Genomic DNA, 14976 nt, shown 5'->3' with positions numbered 1-14976 from the left:
CAGCCCCACTGCCCTGCTCCCTGCTCCCCACGCTTGGCTCAGAAAATGCGTCTCCTTCCTCCTCTGCCCTTGCCACCCGGCACTCCTCCTCTCACCGCCCGCCCTTTCCGGCCCAAGCAGGACCGAAGCGTGACTGCGCCAGCTGCACCTGGCAGAAGGTGCCAGGAGGACCGTAAATCTCCATGATGCCCAAATAAGTACGGCCCATGGCTCCTTGCCCCCCTCCCTCCCTTCCCCTCTCCTCTCTTCCCTGTCTGATGAGCTCAGTGTGGAGGTGGACGTGGCCAGGGGCAATGAGAGACACAAGCAGGGAAGAGCAGCCACCAGGTGGTCACCCAGTGCCCAGGCTGGAGGGATGTGGAGATGTCAGGGCAGCGGCGGTTCTCCATGTGCCAAAGCCAAAAATACAGGCGATGTTTTAGCAGACTGCATCACGGGAAACTTTGCAGTCAGGGATCTTTGCCATCTTCAGGATTACTTGGAAGCTGAGAAGGAATCAGAAAGATTACCTAAAAGTTGCATTTAGGAGCCAAAAGTGACAGAAACGTGCATGCAGTCCTGTGGTAGAGTTATCACTGTACACAAGTCATAACTTCTATTATACTAGAAATATGCCCAAATGAGGATCCCACCACATTCAAATGAGCCTGTGTGTCATGGTGAATGCTGCATCACTTAGCAAGAGTTGCAGCTTCAAATCCTAGCTCAGGACCTCTACTCGTGGTTTCTTGTGTCTCGGTCGCTCACCCCACAGACCCCCGTAATGCCAGTGACGGTGCATGCACGAGCGGCTCTCCTGAAGGCACGCAAGAAATTCAAAGAATGAAGTCTAAACTTTCTCTTCCTCCTGTGAGTCTCATTTCATGTGCTCAGCTACATCACAAGCCTCCTTTACACCCTTAAATATTAACACAGCTATTCTCTTGATGTGGGACTCCTCATTATCATATGAATAAATGATTAATTGTCACCGTACCAAGCAAGTGCAACTTTTATAACTATATGAATCAGCACTGTGCCAAACCCTTCAAGAATAGTAAGAGTGTTCAAGGCTTTATCGCACTTTATTGCTTCCTGGATCATTTAAAAGGAGTCACTGACAAACAACCATTTACACAGGCTTGAAAGTTTGCCTCAGATGTACTGAGCGGTTCTGTATTTCAAAATGCAGGCATACCTTCTTTCCCAGCAATTTAACACTAGGTCTTTGGCAGAAAACTCCACAGCTTGTCCAGCAAATGCTACTATTTGCAATGGCACATCTTGTGTGTTACCAGAAGATAATTTTAATGAAACTTTGAGCATAATTTTAAGTACTGTTCTAACAATCATGCTGGCTTTGGTGATGTTCTCCATGGGTTGCAATGTGGAACCTAAGAAATTCTGGGGCCACATAAAAAGACCCTGGGGTATTTTTGTGGGTTTCCTTTGCCAGTTTGGAATTATGCCTCTCACAGCCTTCTTGCTGTCTCTGGTCTTTAATGTGCTTCCTATTCAAGCTGTCGTGGTGCTGATCATGGGATGCTGTCCAGGGGGCACAGCCTCCAATGTCATCGCCTACTGGGTGGATGGAGACATGGACCTAAGGTAAGAGCAGCCATTCTCTTAAGTAGTTCATGTGGCTTTTTACATTGTAAACTTTATATTGAAAAGGACTGTCTGGTTTTTTTCTTAGCTTCCTGGCCCATGCATGGTGGAGCTTTCTTCTTGTAAAGATGTTTGGTTACTGTAATAGTAGTGAATAAGCAGAATAGCAAATATCCTTGGTTCATTGAGAATTCATGAGGAAGATAGCACAACAGAATTGCGTATATTAGAAAATGTCTTTATTGTAAATCTTCAGATGCTGCAGAAAATAGCATTTATGAAGACTGCTAAGATACTAAGGATTATGAAATCTTTGTCCAAGTTAGAACTACTTCTGTGATTTTGTTCCTCCCAAGAACTTGGGCAGTAAAAACAAAAAAAACCCAAAGGATTTTAGGATCTGAATCCTCTGTACAAAATAGTGGCTATGCAATAGTTCTTGAAGTAATGTTTATTGAAAAAGACCACCTGTGGAAAAATATTTTCCCACCTTTTGTGTTCTATACAATGAATAGACAGGCATAGATTTTCTCTTTGGGAACTAATACAAATGAAAATCACTTGCGGTAATTCTATCTGCTCCTGGCACCTTCTGCGAAGTCTTCAAACTGAGGGGAAGTTTTACAGGCTAGAAGCCACTAACTAAGGCAGCCCTGCATATGGGGGCAATGAAAAAACTCCTTTGTGGCAAAGTGTGATGGTCTCGGTGACAGGGTGCTCTGAACTCAGAAACAGATCTGTAAGGCACCTGGCATGGCCTAGGACATCAAACACGCAGGAGAAGTGAACCCTACTCTTGACGCAAATTCCATGGGGGATTCATTAACTCTAACAGCCTTTAAAAATGAGCCATCTTTTTATTTTTATATCCTGATTACTTTGCTGTAAAATAAACAGGATCATTTCTCTGTTTCCCACAGAGTAACATAAATTGGGGCGTTCATCCAATTTATCATATGCCAGTCTGAACTAGAAATGGAAAAAATAATAGAAGTAAGAAAGATGTGGAGCTAGGGCAAATAGGCTGAGAATGTTAATATTTGTAGTTTTAATAAGACATTTTTTCCATCCTTTGAAAATAGTGAACTTTTCTGTCACATACAGGTGTTAATGTAATACCAGCTTTCGAATTATGTATGAGGTCAGCTCTGCTAATCACCAACTTCCTCACTGTGGAGGAAAGACCTATGATATTAGGAACTGTGAGACACTTAATTTCAATAAATACAGGTCTAAGAAGCCACAGATGGAAAGATATCCAGCACAAGTCTGAAATTCTGTCCTAATCTTTCCTTGGAAGAATACACTGAGCTAAATTACGCTTTCTCAGCTCCATATGTTCAGAGTCGCGCCACTGAAATCAATGGTAAAAATCCAAATTGATGATGCTATAAATATGAGTAGGGTTTATGTCCCATGATGCTAGCAGAGGGTGAAGTAAATTGAAAATACCTATAAAAGGTTATTCTTCAGGTAAAGACCTTTACCTTAAGAAGTCAAAGGCTTTTGGCCAGTACCTTTGTGACAATAACGCAAGGACCAGAGGATGGGAGGTACAGCAGAGACGGCAATGAAAGCATCTTCAGTTCTTGATAGAAGAATAACGGTATAAGTAGCTTGGCTGATTTCTGGAGCCAGCACAGTATTATAGAAAGCCTGCCCATCATATCAGACAAGGTTTTGGTTTTAACTGATAATATTTTATGTTTACACATAACAATCCATCACTATTGTCTACAGTCCTGCTTCAAAACGCCCCAGTGCAAACAGACCACAAGTTAGAGCAGGAATTAATTTTCTACTGCTCATATAATCACAGGGAGGTGAAGTATGAGGTTTTATACCTTTCTTAGTAACTCAGACCCAGATGATATCCTCTAAAGCTTCCCATAGGGACATCTGTTTTTGACATCTCTTGATATTTCACAAGAACAACTGCTTCTGAAACACCATCTCTTCTCCTCCACAGCTCCCCCGGGAGCTCCTGTGAGCACAGGGACTGGGGTTAGAGAATGTGCAGACTTTGGAGCGGGATGTAGATACAGGGACAGTACAAAGATGTAGGAAATATGGAGGTAGGAAAAATAAGCTCTTTTATCCATTTGGGGCTTCATCTGACCTTAATTGTAGCCCACGGCTCTTTCTTCTCTGTGTGTAGGAGCTCTCTTGCCAAAGGCTCCTACAAAGTTCTATTCAATGACTCTGAAGCAGAGAGAGGCAGGAACCAAAATTAATGCAGATATTCCTGTGGGTTTTGTATTAATTGTTCCAGATTTCTCTGGATCTGCCCAGTTTGTGGGACAAGGTCAGTAGTCCCTTTCCTGAGGGCAAGCGACACAAAAGAGAAATCAGAAGTGAGGCTCATAAGGAAGTTTCCAAAGTCCCTTAACTAGAACCCTCTCTCTTTATTTTTATGTCAGAGGAGTGTGATTTGTAGGCATAATTTTATCTATTCTACTCAGATTCTGACAATTTCCTCCTTATTTTAGCTGTCTTGCCTTTTCCTCCTTCTTCATTCCTGTAGCAGAATGCATCTTTTAGTACAAGGTGTATCAGGCCTGATGGTTTCAAGACATTATACTTTAAAACAGAAATGTCTTTGCACAAACCAAGGAAGCAACAATACTTATGCTCAGCTTCACTGAGTAATTCTCAGTACCTACTCTTTGGCCTAGAGCAAAACAAGCCAGAAAAGGGAATTTTATTACATCACACATCCTAGATGATGAAGTATTTTTGTTTTATGCTGTTGACTTTGGAGTGAAATTTTTACACTCTAGAACTGCTGGTATAATGGAAAACTCCATTTGATGTCCATCTGACCCTGTCCAGCTTGCCATCCTCTCAGAAGCCAGCCTGACAGGCAGCAGGCAGACAGACTTGCCAACAGACCTTCCTGATGGCCGCCTGTCTGACTGCCTCATTTGCACTGGAAGTTATTGTTCTGTGGCTGCAGAACACGTTGATATTTTATGTTCCTTTCGTTTCAGCAGAAGCTATTCCTGCCATTTAGCTTTTTTCTAACCTGATATACAGACAAATTGACTGTAGCCAGCAGCATTTCTTGCCCAACCTTTCATAAGCTGTGAAGTAGTAATGAGAAAATGAGAAAAACTATAGGCTAGCATGAGATGAACTGTCACTCTAACCAATTTCTTTGCAGCATCAGCATGACAACTTGCTCCACACTGCTTGCAATGGGGATGATGCCACTTTGCCTCTTTGTTTACACCAAGGTGTGGACTGATTCTAACGCAATTGTACTCCCCTACGACAGCATTGGTGAGTCCAGTGAACCAGCACTTTCCCTTCTGACTCTCTCCTCTATCCTCCCTCTACTAACAACCACCTTTATACCATCATCCTGCAGAATCATGAAGAAATGACCCCAGATTTTTAAAAATATTCATCCTCCTGCTTTCCAATAACTTCCATGGGAATTAGGTACCTAGATCACTTCACATCATCCACAGCTCTGCAGAAAAAAGACTTGAAGTAATTATAAATATTGTACAGATATTTACCATGAGATTCTGCATGTTTTTCATTCCAAATGCTTTGAAGACCTGCGTGGTACTGGGATAAGAATATAGAATAATTCGTACAGGAATAGCTGCTTCCCCTGGATGAAAGTGTTTGTAGCAGCTTTAAGGCACAATCCTGCAAAGTGCTAAGTGCTGAGGCCATAATCTGGCAAAGTACTTAAGCACACGTGGATAATTAAGCAAGTGATTAAAACTGCTGAGTCTCTTTGAAAAGCTGCAATCTACACCGCCAGGAGTGGCTTCATTTGACTTCCTGTCAAAAATCTCATCCAGCTACAAAGAGAAAATAGTCAAAGTATTTGGAAATACATGCTCCAGTGCTTTGCAGAGCTGTGGCCCTAGTGCTTATCAAGTGCGGTTCCATGTTGTGCTAATCTTAAAAGCCAGCAGAGTCACTTTCACATTCTTCAATTTCATTTCCTATTGTCCTGGGGAAAAAAAATCACATACATTGCTTGTGCTTTCAAAATAAATACTGGAGGGGGGAGGCCAAAACAAAAGAAGCTCTAAACCGGTTGTTGATATGGTACAGTAGCGAAACACCTGCAGACAAAATGAACATTTAATATAGCTACTCACCTCACAGGATAGTGATGATTAGCACACTCAAATTTCTGTCTGCCTTTCTGATGCAGGTGAATGAGCATGTAGCTCAGCAGAATGGCAATTACTTCAACAGGCTGCCAAAGATAACAGACTCTATAGAAAAGCAAATGGGCAGGTGTGCGTAGAGCGTGCATGCATGCTCTGGGGTACGCATAACCAGAAACATCCTCTGAAGGCTTGCTCCATACCCCCAGCCGCTCTACACAGTGTCTGTCCTCCTGTCATGAACTTCTTCACGATACACGGGCTTAACTTCTCTTCTCTATTCTTTTTTACAGGAATTTCACTGGTAGCTCTTATAATTCCTGTTTCATTTGGAATATATGTTAACCACAGATGGCCTAGTAAAGCAAAAATCATACTTAAGGTAGGATATATAAGGCTGAAGCATTAGTAATTATGGACAAATTACGGAGTAAGTGGCACCACTGAAGCAGTACATTGCTATTCATAGTATTAGTATCTGACTTCATAAGAGCCGGGAAGTTTTCAGCAGAAAACAAATGAGATGCTGCGGAAATGTATTGCTTTCCCCCTGCACAAACATGCATGAGTTGCATACATTATTAGAAAACTTCATTATCGAAAGAGCCTGCTTTTGTCTTTGGTACAACTATGATAGTAATTGAGTTCAGTTTATAACGTAAACTGAAATTGGAAGGAAAATCATTCAGGTCAACTGGAAGCAGTTTTTCTCTGCAAAATAATAAAAAATGAAAACATTCTGAATCACAAAAAACCTTTCTACTTTTAAACCATTTTATTGATTTTTTGGGGCAATTTTGAGTGTGAAGTCAATTTTTATTAAAAACAATTTTGAAAATGTTCCAACTGTTAAAAAAATCTCCCAAAACTATTCATAAAATTCAACTATCTTTGCAAGATAGTTTCCGATGCATCAAAAATATGGTTTTTTTGGCAAAAACTATTCTCACCAAAATAATAACAACAATAATAACAACTTAGCTGCATTTAGTGTTAACAGCAAATTAATCATTCTGAACATTAGGTTTAGGTTTAAAGTGGTTGTCAGATGTGCTGAGTACCCTTGGCCTTTGTTGTTAAACATTCTTAGTTAACACACACATTTTCTAAATTTTCTTAAAGAAAACTAATCTGGCAACTTGTTTTTCTACCTATACTTTGTTATCATTTCTCTGCTATCAGCTCAGGAAGCATAGAACACAAATAAGGTCCTTTTAAGTCAATTCATTTTCTTAAACTGTTAGCTTATTTTGTTGTATTTTTAAATGCACTCACAGCTTATTTATGAACTTGGATACTATTGAGTCCTTGTTTCAAAACTGTACTATTCCTGTTTAATCAGTTAAGGGAAAAGCATGGACTTGAACTCACATGAAAAGAAACTCTACTTGCTCTCTCAGCAAAACACCATTTCATCCTCTTTCTTACCGAGTGGGTGAGCAACCCACAGTAGGGCCCATTGACAGTTTGCTTTATGTAGGACAATGAAGCATCAAGTGAAGATTGAGCCGTAGCTGTCAGATTAAGGACCATATAGTGAGAAATGGAGATAAGAGCACAAAGACAGTGTGCCAGGTGAAATAGAAGAGCTTGTCATGGCTAGACCATGTTTCTTCTCCCTAGGTGCATGTGGTTAATAGCTCAGTCAAACAGAAGTACTTGTTCACTCAGTGCTCTTAAAAAGGCTTCAGCCAAAGACTGATGCAGCCAGTTCAATAGGAATATATGTTTTAGCTGAGAAATGGATTCTCCTAACCTTAGCCCCAGAAGTCTGCCGGTGAGATCCCTGGCAACATATGCCATAAGGGCAGACATTTCGCTTGGATATTGAGAAGAGAGTGAGTTATCACTTTTTTTGGCAAGCAGCGGTGAAGATCTCAGTACATTCAGCCACAGGAAATAAGATCAACTCAGTGACTATGTCTATGTAGAAATGCTGTACGAGCTCACAGCCAGTTTTCAAACACAAATTTTCAGCCACATTAAAGATTTACTCCTCTGCTTGGCAAATAATTTCCTATCACCAACAATCTAGCGTCTAGTTAGCATACACTATACTAAGCCCCAGAGTGTGACTGCCCATAGAAGTGGGGAGGAAAAGTGCATTATACTAGCTATTAGGCTGTCAGTTTCCCAACAACTCTGGGGAAATTTTTCTAATGTGTGTACCATTCCTTGCTCACATCACACCTGTGAAATTATTTTTAATCTCCAGTTCTAAGTACAATTATAGCCAAGGCTTCAAGAGACTAGTTTTACAGGTATCTGCTATAGATACCTATTATAGCTGTGCCTTGATCTATATCTGTAGTCACACATTGAAGTACATCGTACATCTCCTGTTTGGGAAAAATGGCAGCTATCTATCTGATCTGTCTGCCTGCTGTGAATTACTTTGCCATAAACTTTAGGTTTTATGTTTAATGAGATGTTTCAGTGACTCAGAGACACTCACGGGCATGTTTGACACTATGTTTGAAGCTATTAAATTTCATTGGGGTTTCTTATTCACACAGTCCTTCCTCTTTCCCCTCTCAGGTCGGTTCCATTGTGGGGGCAATCCTCATTGTGCTTATTGCTGTGGTTGGGGGAATACTCTACAAAGGCTCCTGGACTATCTCACCCAAATTATGGATCATTGGCACCATATTTCCAGCAGCTGGCTATTCTCTGGGATTCTTTCTGGCCCGCATAGCTGGTCTGTCTTGGCACAGGTATGGAATTCTCTGTGACAAAGACTTTAGACTCTTTTCAGCTGTGAAAAAAGTTTTTATTTAATGATTAATCAATGCTGAGAATGCTCCCTAAACATCAGCTACGCTACAGAGTCACTCATTCCCCAACCCTGTTTCTGGGATACTATGTGTAGATAAAACTTTCCTTGTGCACATTTTTATTTACAGATTTTGACTATACTATTTCCTCCAATCTTTCATACGTCTTCCCCTTGTGTGCCCATGTCCTACACTTCAAATGAGTGAAACAGACTTGACTTATAAGTGGGTTGGGACTGCAGTAAAGTTTCTCATGAAGATGCAGCAGCCTACAATTCAGAACATCATTACAAGAGAGGGAGATAGTGAGTGCCACATACGTGGCTTGAAGGTGGATCACAGTCCTTTACAATTGCTGAACTGGCATAAATTGTGTGTGTTCTGGTGGTAACAGCCATATGAGTTGTGGAGTGTTTCATTGACTGAGCTGAAGGATACAATTTTCTCAGTTATCCATTACTGTATGTTTCTTGCTTATTCAGACTAATAAAAAGCATAAGGACCCACAGGCTGCTATTTCACCATGGTCTTTGTATTATTCCCTTTAGATGTCGTACAGTGTCTCTGGAAACAGGCATGCAAAACACTCAGCTATGTTCAACTATAGTACAGCTCTCATTCACTCCTGAACAACTTGAACTGATGTTTACTTTCCCACTCATCTACAGCATTTTCCAGCTGTTGTTTGCACTGCTAATTTTAGGAGGTAAAGTACAGATATTTTCTATTATAGCATTACAATTTTCATTATTATTATCAGTCTCATTTTTCATGGTTAGGGAGAAAACAAGAAGGGACAAAAATAATCAAATGGAAAATAGTTAAGCAAATAATGATCCAAATGATTACTGAGCACCGCCACTGTGCTGTGCCCTGTACATAACTAGGAATATACAAGCCTCAGTTCAAGATTTGGAAGACCCTTTTTTTTCAGCACAAGGGAGGCGATCTCCAGCACCTACAGCTGGGCACATGAGAATATATTGAGCACAGGATTGTTATTACCCTTGGCCGAGGAAGAGTAAATGCATCTTCTTCCAGCGTTCCAGGGTGCCTGGGCGAACAGCTGCCCAGCAGGGCCGTCCCCACAAGCACGCACAAACTCCCCCTCCTACCAGCTGTTGAGAGAACAGGCATTAGCTTCATGGCTAATGTGAGAAAATATCTTCCATTAGAGGTAAAGGTCCCTTCTTCCTCCCACATACACCTCTCACGAGTTGCACTGCTGCTACTACAACTAACCTACTGAGCGTCGGGACCTTGTCCCTGTTGCTCACACCTAAAACCAGCTGTGACTATGGAGCTCCCACTCCCAAACCAGCTGTCTTACCTGACACCAGAGCACTGCCCCAGGGTCACAGCCTGCGAGGCACAGCCCCGACTCCGACCCCTCTGGCAGGCAAGGGCGTGGGGACAGACAAACCACTTTGTCCCAGCTCTTGCCAAACAGGACTCGCGTAGAAGTAAGGCTCAGTCCCACAGACCCAGCCAAGAGCCCAAAGGCTTCCCAAGGGAGACAGGCAATACTTTTAAAAGTCACTGCACACAACAGGAACACAAAGCAGTCAAACACCAAATGCAGAATTTAAAATGTTTTCCTAGTTATTTTCTAAATGTACTTTTCCAGTGATGAGTGCTGTTGACAGAAAATAATTAAACATAGCTTTAAAGAAACTGTCTGGAGGTGTGGGAATGTTTTAGCAATATAAGGAAGGAAAATGTTGCATGGCTACATGTTTCTACAGTGTCTTTTTCAGGCAATTGTTACAATTTCTTTATTTAATACTAAATATATACCGATTCCCAGGCTACCGCGTTTACAGAAGACACCGGGTCAAAACAAAGACAGATGTCGAGAAAACAGAGGAAAAAGAGGATTCAAAATCAACGTCATCACATGCTAAAATAAATGGAGGATTTGTATCAAATGAGACCAAATAGACAATTACCTCTGTTCCCACCAGCTGAAAAGATATAAGATATACTGTTTACTTAAAACTTTTTTTTCACATGCTGTTGCTTTATGGAAATATTTAACAAAAGGAGAAGTTCTGCTGATATTGTACAGTAAGACTTTAAAATGATTAACTTACGGAAGATTTCTACTTTGATTTTGAACATGGTTTCTGCCACAATAGTAGAATCTGGTTTTGAACCTAATTCTCTGAAAATATTTAACGTTTTATTATGGCTTATTTAAAGAAAGGCAGAATAAAGGTGGGCTATTGCTAAAAAAACAAGCAGATATTTGCATTACCAACTCCAGCCCATGATTCTGCAAATCCATCTGCTAGTCTCAGCCCCCACACCAAACAAAGAGAAATCTTGTAAAAGTGCCTGAGCAGCAACAGGAGTTGATGTGGAAGATCTGGTAAGGCTGGAGGACTTTTACTGAACATGAATCAACCATGAAATTGGAACAAGCTAATAATGAAATAAAGTTTCATTTAGGTCAGTCTGGGCAGACTAAAGTCATTGCACTGTACTAATTGCTTGAAGCATTAATTTATTCTAAAGCTATAATTTTAACAAGTGCAAGGTACCTTATGACTCTATTTTTTCGCCCGAAGTAATAGAAAGTAACAGCTTTGCATCTTCAGTCTGAGTCTTTTAGGTGCTGGAAACATGAACAGAGAGACAAAGCTGAGGGCGTAAGCCTAGAGCAATTTCAGTGTGACAGCTGCATACAAAGGAGCAGGCAGAGATTTTGAAGTGTTAGAAATTATCAACTTCTGCACTGAAAGGGAGGCATTTGAAAGTGGAACAAAATTGTCCCTGATTCATCCAGGACTACCTTCACCACTGTTAACATGAGACAATAGTGCTTGTAGAGAGTTATATATTTTTGTTATTTTATGAACTCAATAAATTTGAACTTACCAGGTGCCAGTACAGACACTGATGTAGTTGATAACTTTAAGATTTTAATTATATGAACCACAGACAGAAATAATTGGATGTACACATACATTATTTGTCTCTGAAAATTCAAGAGTGCATATGGAAAGCTGTCCTAAGTGTGTGGAGAAAATGAGTATAATTCTAAGAGAAACAGTGCAGTAAATTTTTTGCAGCTGTAATTTTTTATGGATACATTCAGTAACATTAGTCCCATAGCTCTTATGTAAAGAAAACATCCAGAGAACTTCAGATGAAATGAGTGAGAGGTTGGCTGACCAAAAAATTCAAGAATGAGCCAACTATCAACACATGGAAACTATACACCTCTTTGTCATATTCAAGTGGACCTTCCGAGGTGTTGTGAGTTAATGTGGCAGGTTTTTTACAAACACAACTGAAATTGTGGAATTTAAGTTCCCGACGTGTAGCTTTCCACTGCTGCAGAAATGTGCCCAGTATTAAACAAAGAATAAATTATTTCTATCTACCATATGTGGGGGAAAGAGTCTCGAAATGTTCCTGAGTTCTGGGAGGCTTGAAGCTGCTTCGCTTTCGGGGGGAGTTCAGAGTGGTCATAACCTCCAAGGAGGAGTTCAACACTTAGTGGGAGTTAGCACATAACAAGGCATGCTATGTTTTATAGAATGAAGATTAAACAGAAAAATGTAGTGAAGTCTGTTATGGAGGAATCATAACTGTGAAACAGCACATTCATCAAGGAAAGGATAAGCTGCTATTTGTAACATCTGCAGTAAAAAGGCTGTTGTCTTTATCCTGCATCTATCAAAAAATGGGCAGCAGAAGTTAGTTAGGATCATGTCTTTCTTACACACCAAGCTGCTACTCTTTCCCCATGCTAAACTTCAATGCTTCCGTGCATATTTTAAGCAGATTTTGAAAATGTATTGAAGAATAATAGTTTGTCTTGCTTATACTATATGTGTGTGTGTGTATTTAAAGCAACTGTATAAACACTGAACTGAATAAAGTCAGAAACTATTTATAATTTTGCCCACTGGAGTAATTTAAGGTGGAAAGAATTGAGACTGAAACCTAACATGCAGACAAAGTTTATGGCTTTGAGATGTAAAAAAACCACCTCAGATTATGTGTAAAATGAATATGTTTAATAATCATAGAATCATAGGATAGTTTGGGTTGGAAGGGACCTTTAAAGGTCATCTAGTCCAACGCTCCCTGCAATGAGCAGGGTCATCTTCAATTAGATCAGGTTGCTCAAAGCCCCATCCAACCTGACCTTGAATGTTTCCAGGAATGGGGCATCCACCACCTCTTTGGGAAACCTGATGAAGATTAAATGAACATGGGATGTCCGATGCCATATTTGATATACATTTTTTAATGTGCATGTGCACTTAGGGCCCCAGATGAAGGAGGGAGGCTGCAGTTTCTGCAGTCGTTACAATTACATCTAGCAAGGGTTGTATGTCCCAAGCTTTACATGAAGCAAAGCCAGCTCAAAGGTCTCAACCAACATATGCCTCTAGAGCACATCAAACCTAAAACAAAACCCCAGGGCTTGTTAACGTTGCCAGAAGCAGGCTTATGTTGACGTGACAGCTACTAAACCTCCAGCTGTAGAAGTCTGGGCAGCATCAATGTCCTTCCATCACTGGTGAAGCTGGGGTGGGCTATCTCAGAGCAGCATAAGGGACTTTTGGGGAATAAAATATCTCAGCCATATAAATGCTGAGATATGGGTTTCTCAGTTGAAGTAGGCTGGTGGCCTCCAGCCTTGCAGTTGCAGTTGTCTTGGTATTGTCAAAAGAAAAACCCCAGCTTGCCAAGATGAGCTTGTTTAACCTACTCAGCATCATCTCCTCTCACATTCTGCAGCATGAAAATCCTTTCAAAGAAAGGCAATATCACTTAATCACCACTGCTTTTTAAGCAATCTTCTATCCCTTGAAACAACCTGTGGATGGGACATTGCAGGATGTGCATCATGCACATCATGCAGTGATGTTCAGGCTAACAGATACCCGATCTAATTAACTCTTACACATACTAGTAATCATGGATTTACCAGTTCAGGCTAAGAAGTCATACAGATGCCTTAGCAGGTTCTAGGTTAACACAGCTAGTCTACTTTTAGATAGTCATTCATGTCCAGAGAGCCTGGGTAGTCCCTGAGTCTTAAGTCTGCCGTACTGCTGCTTCTCAAGCTATTGCAGGCAAAATGAGCTGAAGTATGTCTAAGGATAGACATACCCTAAAAGTTAAAACGACAGCTGAATTAATGCCTAGGTCATCCCAAGGTCTGTAGTATAAGGGCTGCAAGGATGCAACAATCTCACTTGCCAAACTGAAGTCTGTAGCCATAAATCTGGGTATAAACACGTGTTCCCTAGTCAGTGAAGAGAGAGAGACACACCACCACAGAGTTAATCATGCCCACTGTCTCAGAATCCTGTTACAGGATGAGTTGTCCACTGGAATTGTCTGTCTCTATAAAGTAGATTTAGATGGCTTGACTTAGACCAAATACGTAATTTTTTTACTCTCAGACAGAAAAAAAAAAAACTAGTTGAAATGAAATACCTCTTTTTGTCTTCATTTCTTTTTCTGTATAAAGTCTCTGAGCACCCAGTATGTTTCCTTTAACCAGGAAGATAGGTCTTTATAATTGAGAAAAAGAAAACTAGGCAAAAAAAGGTCTGTGTGGTGATTCTAATCTCCTGTGAACATATAACTAATTTCTCAGCTGACCAAAAGACAGGTAGAAGAACTGGTTCTGTCATATGGTGTGCCGTGTTAGTCAGAAGAGAGTGTAATTTGAATAGAATTAACAAGCAAATTGATTTGCAGTTTATGTTAAATGAGTTTCTTGTTTCAGACTAATCAGGTTATGATGTTCAAAACCCACTATTATAATGTCTGCCAATCAGTATTATTTTTGTCAGCCTCAGAAAGGAGAAATGAACTTATTTTTTTGTGGTCCAACCAATTAACATACTGTATACTTGATGCAAATCTAAAACAATAATCAGTATTCCCTATCTCCTGAGGCACAGACCTTCCCTGCTCAGTATTTGACAAGAATGCTCCTGCTCTCCCTCGATTAACTGTATCACTTGCTCATGTCCAGAATTGAAGCAAATATAGTGTAATAGTACCACAACCAAATGGCAACCAAGCAGGCCTGACTGGATTTTCCAAGCCAGAACTGAAGGGCAGTAGAAGTAAGTCTCTGCTTCTGTTTCCTAAGGAATATTCATTCTGCTCCAGAAGCACTAACATCTCAGTTAAGCTGAGCACTAAATTAACTTAAAATATCAAATGTAAAAGTAACTGCTACTTGCCAGGATATTTGCCAGTCTTCAAACTGGAATTGCAGAAGATGGATAATTGAAAGCCCTGAAGGAGTCCTAATATGTTTTCATGAATAGATATGCGCTGTGGAATGATATTACTGTCTCCATTTAATTTTCATTAAATTTAGTCATCTACAAGTAAGTTTCCAGCATCGACCTTCATCCTTCCCTGAAAACAAGCAGTCAGTACTGTCAGTAGGAAAAGATAGGTATCTCTGGAGAGCAAGCCATCACACCCCTCAA

General features: G+C 40.5%; 1 protein-coding gene across 1 annotated transcript; it reads left to right on the top strand.

Moving 5' to 3' along the window:
- Window positions 1-1165: 1165 nt before the first annotated feature.
- On the top strand, window positions 1166-10438 carry SLC10A2 (solute carrier family 10 member 2). Its single transcript, XM_050914755.1, has 6 exons — window positions 1166-1587; window positions 4751-4869; window positions 6017-6105; window positions 8262-8437; window positions 9046-9203; window positions 10305-10438. The coding sequence occupies exons 1-6, from the start codon at window positions 1166-1168 to the stop codon at window positions 10436-10438; spliced, it is 1098 nt and encodes a 365-aa protein (XP_050770712.1).
- The last annotated feature ends 4538 nt before the right edge of the window (window positions 10439-14976 follow it).

Source organism: Gymnogyps californianus, chromosome 1 (genome assembly GCF_018139145.2).
Source record: "Gymnogyps californianus isolate 813 chromosome 1, ASM1813914v2, whole genome shotgun sequence".
Taxonomy (NCBI): domain Eukaryota; kingdom Metazoa; phylum Chordata; class Aves; order Accipitriformes; family Cathartidae; genus Gymnogyps; species Gymnogyps californianus.
This window is presented reverse-complemented; position numbering and strand designations above follow the sequence as displayed.

What these genes read in the sequence shown, in the direction of transcription:
- SLC10A2 (XM_050914755.1), top strand. Translation starts at nt 1,166, where the DNA reads ATGCAGGCATACCTTCTTTCCCAGCAATTTAACACTAGGTCTTTGGCA. An exon ending in ACTCCCCTACGACAGCATTG is followed by an intron (nt 4,870 to 6,016) that starts GTGAGTCCAGTG and finishes TCTTTTTTACAG; the next exon opens with GAATTTCACTGGTAGCTCTT. An exon ending in GCTGGTCTGTCTTGGCACAG is followed by an intron (nt 8,438 to 9,045) that starts GTATGGAATTCT and finishes TATTCCCTTTAG; the next exon opens with ATGTCGTACAGTGTCTCTGG.